General features: G+C 37.1%; 1 protein-coding gene across 1 annotated transcript; it reads left to right on the top strand.

Annotated features, from left to right (window-relative positions):
• The first annotated feature begins 172 nt into the window (after window positions 1-172).
• Window positions 173-1,477, top strand: LOC122020353 (pyruvate dehydrogenase (acetyl-transferring) kinase, mitochondrial-like). The gene is made up of 2 exons (XM_042578253.1): window positions 173-338; window positions 1,129-1,477. Exons 1-2 carry the CDS (start codon window positions 216-218, stop codon window positions 1,396-1,398), a joined length of 393 nt encoding a protein of 130 aa, XP_042434187.1. The 5' UTR covers window positions 173-215; the 3' UTR covers window positions 1,399-1,477.
• The last annotated feature ends 9,223 nt before the right edge of the window (window positions 1,478-10,700 follow it).

Here is a 10,700-nt window from a genome sequence, read left to right as displayed (position 1 = left end):
AAGAGACACAAGGCAGGGGAGAGCGCGAGGAGGAGGAATTAGTATAACCAATCCTCTCGTTTCAGAGTAATATGATTATAACTTTCTTTTTGTTTGAGGTTCACATCCTTACTATATAAATAATTTTTTGATGATATTGTATATTTATGACTTATCTGATTATTTCTTTCAACTTGCTACTGTGGACCAGGTATGTTCCTTCTCATTTGCACCTTATGGTCTTTGAGTTGGTAAAAAACTCTCTGCGTGCGGTTCAAGAATGTTTTATGAATTCTGATAAGAATGCCCCTCCTGTTAGAATTATTGTCGCTGATGGGATTGAAGATGTTACAATAAAGGTACGATACCAATAAATACTTAATCTTCAATTATTGTTATTCTGCTTGGTAAGCAAGATTGCAATACTTCAAGAATAAGAAAGGATTAGTTAAAAATTCATGCTGTCTTGGCAAGTTGCAGAATTTGAATTTAACACAGAATACTAGGTACTCTAGAAAATAGAAACTAGATGTAGTGAAGATGAAAAATATGAATTTAAATTATATTTTCTTTGGGAATTCTTGATAGTTACTGATGTCTTGCAGGCATTTTTTATTTCTTAAAAAGTGTTGATACTGCAGAACCACCAGATGTAGATTTGCAAGACAGAGAACAATTATACATTGAAGAACATAATTGGACTAACTCCTCACTCTTTAAAGTGGTTAATCAGATTTATCAGAAAACTATTACAAATGAAAGTTAGGGAAATTCTCAAATATTTCATGAATTTGGGGCTCATTGCTACTGGTTATTTTTAAACCAGACAATGATTATGTGAAATCCAAGAGTCTTCCACTTTGTCTATATCTGACTATATGCATACAAGAATACGTCAGAGCCTGTTGAAAATCTTTTACTGCCAACATGTATATCAGCATCTGCTGTTGATACAAGTATAACACCCGGATAAATGCAAAAATTTTCTAATTTTTGTAATTTATCTTCTTCTTAATATCATTAAATTATATCTTATGGCATTTCTCTGTTTGTTAATACTCATGGTTCGAGGAATTTCTTATTACATATCAATCATCTAGTTTTTCTAGCTTTGGAATACTGATCTTGATATGCTATCAATTATTTCAGATATCAGATGAAGGGGGTGGCATACCAAGAAGTGGTCTTCCAAAGATTTTCACATATCTCTATAGCACTGCTAAAAATCCACTCGAGGAAAACGATGAAGGAAGCTCAGATGGAGTAATTATGGCTGGTTATGGTTATGGGCTTCCAATTAGTCGTCTCTATGCTCGCTATTTTGGTGGTGATTTACAAATTATCTCTATGGAAGGATATGGTAAATCCAATTCTTTCTTTATGCAATACTTAATCTCAAGTTCAATTTGTCCTGCTTGAATTCCAATATGGCTCATTCATTGCCTATTATGTTGCCAATACTTATTCGTGATTTACAAACTCGTGCTTGCTATGATTTTTTGATACAAACTGGATGCTATGCTTTTGTTACAATGATTTTTTTTATACAAACTGAATGTTATGCTTTTGTTACAAACCATATACTAGTTGGAGACTAAATGATTGCCTAAGAAGAAAGGAATTAGAGATTAGGAGATGCAGTGAGTAGAGTGGCTGGATAAGCTATCTTAAATGGTAACCTTAGGATTAAAGGATTGATACTCGAATTTAACCTAACCTATTAAGATAAATGGGTAATCAATACTAATCCTTATTTTGATTGTTTAAATGTTGGGCTCCTGTTTCATAGCAAAAGGTTCATTTTGTGACTCTAAACTAAGTTTTTTTTATTTTATTGTTTAAGTGTATTTTCTGAATTTTGAGAACCAATTTTTTTTTGTACATCTACCATCAAGTATGACCCTACTTAACCAGATATACACTTTTAGACCCCCATCTTCATGCACATGGCTACCTGTAACCCGCGAGGTCTTCTGACTTTGTGTTTTTCAGTTCAGGGTCTACTAGTTTACTTATCTCTTCTGGGTTTTAAAGATACTTTGTGGCCTGTATAACATAGAAGAACAATGAGCCGTGGATATATAGCATGAATCTACTAATATGAATCACAAACTGTTGGATCAAGAAGGATATATCTTGAGACTAGCGAACCCAAAGGGCAAACAATGTTATGTCTTTTCCAACTAATGAATCTCCAAAGGGAAGATAATGTTGAAAGAAACTTGTGATTTGCAGCGAGGCTATGGTTTCCTCAGTTGGGATGTGATAAGGTAGCTAAATAGAGGTAATACAACCTTTAACTTACCCTGACTATTGTATGAACTGATTAGAGGGCTTGTTGAGAATTAAGCTTCTAAACTACATGGAACAAATGATTATTGGAAGTTTGTAGGAAATAAGAACAAATTTGGGTTTATGCCCTCAGTATCTGTTACAAGAAGCTGATGCTGTTTTTGAGTATCAAATATTTTCAAATATGCATCTTGCCCAATTTATCAGACACCCTCTTTCCTTGCAATATGGAGGTCTTCCACTGATTATTTCCAGTAAAACTACTCCAAAAGCAAAGATGTTAGCTTGAATTTCCATTTCTTGTTGCTCTCGAGGAACATTATATTCTGGAAGAGAGACTCTGCTGAAGTAACCAGCACTTTTCTTAGATTCTGAGAAAATAATTTTCCAGCTCTCAAAATCAACCAACTGCAAAAGAAATGTAAGAGGGTTTTATAATCTTAATCCATTCCGCTAATACAAAGATGTGAAAAAACAGAAACCAAGTTAGCAGCAAAAATCACTGAAGGAATTATCTGGGAAAGATGAAAGCCGCAAAAAAGGGCACAGTTGCCTTTTGATTCACTGCATATCAACCCACCTTGTGTTTGCCTGCTTCATTGATTGCGTGGTGATGGTGAATTTTATAGCCTTTGCTCCTTATTGTATTATGTCTATTAGCCATGTGTATACAAAGGGCACAGTTGCATTCTTGCTTATGAGATTTGGAAGATGGCATCAGAGGTAGTACAATAAATAGTATATCTCTTCATTTGCTTGTTAACTATGAACATTTTCTTTGTTCTTCTATGCTTCCTTCACTGTTATATTCGTTATCTTCCACAGCAGCCTTTAAAAACTCAGTATTCTATTTTATTTGATACATGCACACATTTGTTTTAGTTATTTGACATATGGTGGATTTATGTATTTTTACAGTTTACAAATCTCAAGTACTCCAGAGTTGAAATTGATGAAGTGCGGTTCGAGTGGGCTGAATGCATGCTAGATTACATTTGAGACAGTTGTAACTTGATGTGTTAACAGAATGTTATACTTTGATTTTGATATCTATTAGCTAGCTTTTGATGTAAAAAGAATGTTTGGGTATTTTATGGATATTGTTGTAAGAAGATTATTTATATAATTTGTGAATATTTGTGTATTTTATGGATATTATTGAATGAAGAATATTTGTACAATTTGTGAATATTTGTGTATTTTTTTTTGTTATTATCGGTTTTAAAATCAAATCTGTGCTGTTAAAAAATATACATATTACATCGGTTTTCCACCGATGTAAAACCGGTGTTATAAAGTAATATTACATCGGTCATTTACCGTTGCCAAAACTGGTGTTATTAACATACAATATTATATCGGTTTTACACTGTTGATGAAACGGTGTCGTTAAGTGATACTACACCGGTTAATAACCGATTCAAAGACCGCTGTCGTTAAGTGATACTACACCGGTTTTAACCCGATGTCTAAAATGGCAGACTTTTAACATCGGCTTCATAGACATCGGTCGAAAATCAAATAGACACCGGTGGGAAACCGATGTCTATGAGCGATTTTGTTGTAGTGTATTGTTAGCATCAATGCCCGATTTTTAGAAAAGGACTATATAATCAACCACGTGCCCATAAGAAAATTTGTTCTTAAGGAAATAAGAAAAGACATGTCTAAACTAGTACCAACTGTATAAGATGAGATAGCACAAGGAAACTGCAACACGTATCACAAATGATACACAATTGCAGAAAGTGCCTCGTCGTAGTGGGAGGGTTGTTAGGCAACCTAAAAGATTCATGTTTTGGGAGAGTTTTTGGACTCGATCTCTGAAGGACATGAACCTGATCTCCGGACATATGACGAAGCACTCCAAGATAAAGATGTAGCATCTTGGCAAAGAGTAATGAATAAAAAGAATTAGAATATATGTATTCTAATAAAATCTGGAAACTTGTAGAACCACCAAATGGTGTAAAAGACTTTGGGTGTAAAAAGGTTTATAATAGGAAAAGAGGGATAGAAAGGAAGGTAGTAACTTTCAAAGCAAGGCTTGATGAAAAAGGAAACTTTTTCACTGGTAGCCATGCTTAAGTCTATCCGAATTCTTTTATCTATTTGGCAAGTGGATGTCAAGATAGCATTCCTTAATGGAAGTCTTGAAGAAAGCATCCATATAAAGCAACCAGAAGGGTTCATTGCAAAGGGCTAAGAGCATCTTGTGTGCAAGCTCAATCAGTCTATGGACTGAGGCAAAGCTTAAAGGTCTTGGAACATCCGACTTATCAAAGTAATCCAGACCTATGGATTTATTTAGTAACCAGATAAGTCTTGTGTATACAAAAGGTGTGATGGAAACGTGGTGGTATTTCTTGTACTATACATAGATAATATTTTTGGTAGTTGGAAACAATATCAAAGTGTTGTCAGAAGTAAGAGTATGGTTGTCCAAATAATTTGATATGAAGGACTTGAGAGAATGTATATATTCTTGGGATCAAATGGATTGCAAGAAAAGAATATTTTCCTTATCCTAAGCTTCATATATCGAAAAAAAATCCTTGCTCATTTTAAGCATGCAAAACTCCAAGAAAGGTTTCTTACCTTTTTAGCATGGAGTAACTTTATCTAAAGAAATGTCTCCGTAGACATCAAAGGAGATAAAGGACATGAAGGCAGTTCCTTATGCTTCGACTGTGGGAAGCCTAATGTATGCAATGCTGTGTATGAGACTGGATATCTATTTTGTCGTGGGCATAGTTAGCAGATATCAAAGTAACCCTGGACAAGGACAGTGGACTGCAGTAAAGCATATATTGAAGTACCTTAGAGGCAATAGAGATTATATGCTAGCTTACAAGGCAGTTAATTTGGTCCCTGTGGGCTGCATGGATTTTGACTTCCAATCGGATAAGGACAATAATAAGTCAACCTCAGGGTTTTGTGTTTACTTTAGGAGGTAAAGTCATAACTATGGAAGAGTGATAAGCATAGGTGTTTTTCTGGACTCCACCATAGAAGCTTAGTATATGGCAAGCCTCTGAGGTAGCCGTAAAAGCTGAATGACTCAATAACCTCAAGATAGACATAGATATGATTTCTGGTTTGTCCAAAGATTATTACAATTTATTGTAATAATATTGGTGCAGTAGCAAACTCGAAGAAACCATAAGTCTATAAGGCAGTAAACACAATAGAGTGCAAGTACCACCCAATACGAGAAATCGTATAAATGAGGAGAAGTTGTTGCCGCCTAGATTGCATCAGGTGATGACCTATAGATCCTTTCACTAAGGTCCTTAAGGCAAGAGCTTTTTGATAGGCATGTTGAAGGGTTAGGAATCGGATGTATGGCAGCAGATATAGCAGCTTAGTCTTTTAGTATAAGTAGGAGATTATTAGGATGTATACTAAAAGTCTAGCTTTTGGTATAAACATTTATCTAGAAATAAGAATCACATTGGTCAAATGTCTACATTTATGATAAATGTAGTTGTTCAGTTAATTTATATTGTAGATAACATGGTGTGTGGTGTCACACACAGAGGATCATGTTATCAGTACCTTATAAATTATAAACAGTAGCTCACGACCATGATGGAAAGGAACAAACCATTGGAAGGTCGTAGTGTAATTAGGTATTAGTTTATCTTAACTATATAATTACATTAGTGCACTTAGAGTGTATTGAGTAGGACCATTAGAGGTCGTTTCTTTTATACTGACTTTATAAAGGAACAATGACCTCAGTTATTATGGAAATGTGTACTCTTAATCCTAATATAATAACAAGCACATATATTTGATATTTATTTCTTTAATTTATCAATGGGTGAGATTTAGTTCGATAAATCAATAAGCCCGATAAGTTGGGAAATGATATCACTTATAGTGTGTGTTGTTGATTATAGAAGGAAACTGTGTCCTAGTAATCTAGGTTGAGAATGTCCTCAAGAGGAGCTCATAAGGATTGTCATGTTAAACCCTGCAGGTGGACTTAGTCCGACATGACGATGAAGTTGAGTGGTACTACTTTTGGAGCTAGATATTAATTAAGTGAGTTGTCAGTAACTTACTTAATTAGTGGGCATTTGTAATCTTAAACACAGGGAGACTAACACACTCATAATAAGAAGGAGCCCAAAAATGTAATTTGGGATTGGTGTGGTAGTTCAATAATAGTTCTCTAGTGGAATGAATTATTATTGATAAAATTAAGTTGTGTGTTCGGGGCGAACACGGGATGCTTAATTTTATCGGGAGACCAAAACCAATTCCTCCTCTCGGTCCCTATCGTAGCCTCTTAATTATAGAGTACTATACCCACCTGTACCCACCTTTTTACCCATCCCATAGGGGTCAGCCAAGCTAGCTTGGAGACCAAGCTAGGGCCGGCCAAAGTTTAGTTCATGGGTGCTTCAAGGTGGCCGGCCCTAGCTTGGGTTCAAGCTTGGTGTGACCGGCCCAAATTAAAATAAAAAGATTTTTATTTTTTAAAAAATTTTCTTATGTGATAACATGATTTAAAAGAGAGTTTAAAAATTTAAATCTTTCCTTTTATAAGATTCTACAAAAGATTAAGAGAAGAGCAAAATCTCTTTCCTTATTTGTAGATTAAAATGTTGATTTTAATTTTGGTAAAAACTTTCCTTTTTAACCATGTTTATGATTTAAAAGAAAGTTTAAAAATTAATAATTCTCTTTTATTAGTTTCTACAAAAGATTAAGAAAAGATTTGATATCTTTCCTTATTTGTAGATTGAAAGGAGATTTTAATTTTTGAGATAACTTTCCGGAAATTATCCACATGTTTAAAGAAAGATTTAATTTATAAAATTTATTTTTTATTAACCAATCATGAAGGGAAAAATTATTGGACAAATTTTTTATAAATTTCCGAAAGCAAATAAGGAAGTTTTAATTTTTGTTTAAAATTTTATTTGCTTGGAGAATTTATGTGGTGGCCGGCCATTACAAATTGAAAAGAAAAATTGTTTTTAATTAAATAAATTTTCCTTTTCAATGGCAAAAGAATTAAGGAAGTTTTTATTAAATTTTCCTTATTTGCCAAGACCAAGGATTATAAAAGAGGGGGTAGAGGAGGCTTCGAGGCTAAGGACTCTATTTTATTTTTCTCCCTCTTTTCCTTGGTGTGGTGGTTGGCCCTTCCCTTTCTCTTCTCTCCTCTTGTTGTGGACGAAATCTATCATCTCTTGGAGCTTGGAGGATGTGGCCGGATCAAGGAAGGAGAAGAAGGAGAGAAAGCATGCATCCCTTGGAGCTTGGTTGGTGGAAAATTCTTCATCCTTTGGAAGTTCTTGTGCTTGGCCGATACTTGAAGGAAGAAGAAAGAAGGTGCCTAGGTGGTTCTCATCTCGGAAGATCATTGCCCACACAACGTCCGAGGTTAGAAGAGGAATACGGTAGAAGATCAAGAGGTCTTTCTAAAAGGTATAACTAGTAATTTTTCTTTCCGCATCATACTAATTATTTTTGGAAATAATACTAAATACAAGAGGCATAAGATTCTAGTGTTTCGAATTTGTTTTCGATATAGTGTTCTTTTGTTTTTCTTTTCCTTGTGATTTGATTGTTCTTTTCGGTTGACCTAAAGTTATTTTAGGAAATTAAATATTAGCTTTCCTTAAAAGGTTTTGTCTAGTCGGTGGTGGTTGCTCCCATATCCAAGAAGGCCATGTGCCTCGCCACGTCAATACTGGGAACCAATTTTGGAAATTAATATTTAATGGAATTAATAACTTAGGTGATTTGGATCAAACGTGTTAAGTTCCGCAGGAGATCCAAGTCAAAACCTAAAAGAACAAATAGATTAAGTTTTGGATCAAACGTGTTAAGTTCCACAGGCGATTCAAAATTTAATTTAAAAGAACACATGGTAGGTAGGAAAAGGTTCTGACCTTTGTACAAAATTTTTGTACAGTGGAACCTCTAGGTTTTCCGAGTAGCAACCAACAGCGTTCCCCGTAGAGGGAACAGTAGGCGTCGGGTCGACCTAGGGTTTCTGGTTGGAAATTCGAAGTCAGACCCGGACAGTCTGATGACTGTCGATATCATTTATCATATTTCTGTGCTAACTTTGTTTTGCAGGGTTTGTGTTTGGGACTAAAACATTTTACAGGAACAAATGAGCACTTTTAACCTCGGATAAATAGTGTCCAAGGCGCTTCCATGGGGCTTGGAGGCGCCTTAGGTGCTAGCCGAAGCCAGTTGTATAGCGACTCTGGAGGCGCCTCGGAGGAAGCTGAAGGCGCCTTGGACCAGGTGTTGGAGGCGCCTTGGAGCAGCTTGGAGGCGCCTTCAATGGGATAAGGTGCGACCAGATCAGAGCTGATCCACGCGTGCGACTCGGTGGCCTGGAGGCGCCTCGGACAGGCTTGGAGGCGCCTCCAACACTGTTTAAAAGGGGGTTCGAGGCAGAGGCTCAGTACAACTATTTCTAAGTGATCAAGCTACAACACGCTGCCTCAAAAACACCCAGAAGTGCTGCTACAAGTTTCCGATGACCCGGAGCTCCGCTACTTTAAGATTTTGTCGTTGGTATAAGTTTTCTTTAATTATTGCACTTATTGTAACTTACACTTGTACAAACTTTGCTCGATATAGTTGTTGCCCACAATAAGCGATCAACGATCGCGGGCCTTGGAGTAGGAGTCTCCACAGGCTCCGAACCAAGTAAACAACCCGTGTCTTCTATGTTTGTGTGTTTCTTTTTATTCCGCTGCTTTACTACTCGAACGATTTACGATTCTGAAATGCGAAATAGCCACGAGCGCTATTCACCCACTCTAGCGCTTCTCGATCCAACAATTGATATCAGAGCGGGGTCGCGTTGATATGGCGCAACCACCAATCACGCAAATTTTTTCGTGGTATTTTCAATTTTTACGGGGTCAATTAGAATCTAGCTTAATAGCTACATGCTAATTATTTTTTCGAATCAGTTTTAGCTCGAAGTTGGTGCAACACCACTCGAGCTCGTAATCTTAACATTTTATTTCCCACACTGCTAATCCAAGACCTAGTCTTGGGACACTTCTATCTTTTTTCTTTTTGCATATTATAAATGGCCCAACAAGAGGGATTCAGCACCATTCGTCCCCCACTCTTCACCGGAGAAGACTTCGGATATTAGAAGGGATGAATGGAAACCTTCCTCAAGATCCAGTTCTATACCTGGATGATTATTAAGACTGGAATACAACTGTCAACCGACGAAGACGGCAAGCTGACACCCTGCGAAAAATGGGAACCGACCCTAATTAAGAAGGTGGAAGATGATGCCAGAGCGACCTGCACCCTCCAATGTGGACTGACTAAGGAGGATCTCAACAGAGTTGGACTATTCTCCAGCGCAAAAGAGCTTTGGGAGAAGCTGATCGAACTCCACGAGGGCACCTTCGACACCAAGGTTAGTAAAAGAGATCTTTTATTTAATAAATTATATAATTTGAAAATGCAGGATGGAGAGACAACAAGTCAACTCCACGCTCGCATACAAGACATTCTCAACTCCCTCCATGCGATCGGGCAAAGAGTCGAGAATCGGGACATCATAAGGTACGCTCTAAACGCTTTTTCGAGGAGCACATTGTGGGCATCGATGGTAGATGACTACAAAGTCTCTAAGGACTTATCTTCCATTAGATTAGATGAATTGTTTTCAGAATTCGAACAGCATGAACAGACTAATACACTGCCAACCAAGAAGGGTATTGCTTTGGTTGTAGGTACAAGTCGAACACGCGAACCAAGATCCCGACAAAGAACTGAACCGGAGGAGGAAGACGAACCCGACTCAAATGATGAAGACGACGAATTAACCTCCGAGCTCGTGAACCTAGTAAAGAAGCTTTACAAGAAAAAGAAAGGTTTCAACAAGAGAGATCTAAATAAGGCAGTATAATCCAAGGAGGTTCAATCCAGTTCAAAAGTCAAACTCGAAGTGATCTACTACGGATGCAACCAGAAAGGGCACATCAAGGCCAACTGCCCAAATCAGAAGGATGCAAAGAAGCAGAGAAAAAAGAAAGTGCTAAAGGCAACATGGGACAAATCTTCCTCAGAGGAAGATGAAGACGAACTCGATCAGACGAGTCTACTTACACTAATGGCCCGGGACCAGATCAATCTGTCCGAGAGCGAAAGCGAGTCGGAAGCCGAGTCCGAACGAAGCCACGGATCCGTATTCATTTCCGAAGGGCCAGACCCCGCTGTAAGTGTTCCTCGACTTAATAATTTAGTTAATTACTTACTACGCAAATTAGCTAAATCAAACCTAAAGGTCAAGTCACTTCTAAAGGAAGTAGCAGTCCTTAAAGAAGTGACTAATGTCACGCCCCCAAAGGAGTCCCTGTCAGACAAAAATCCGACAGCATCTCCCCTGTACCGGTGACAATATGAAGCATCACTACAAA

The sequence above is a fragment of the Zingiber officinale genome, chromosome 9A, assembly GCF_018446385.1.
Source record: "Zingiber officinale cultivar Zhangliang chromosome 9A, Zo_v1.1, whole genome shotgun sequence".
NCBI classification, from domain to species: Eukaryota; Viridiplantae; Streptophyta; class Magnoliopsida; order Zingiberales; family Zingiberaceae; genus Zingiber; species Zingiber officinale.
This window is presented reverse-complemented; position numbering and strand designations above follow the sequence as displayed.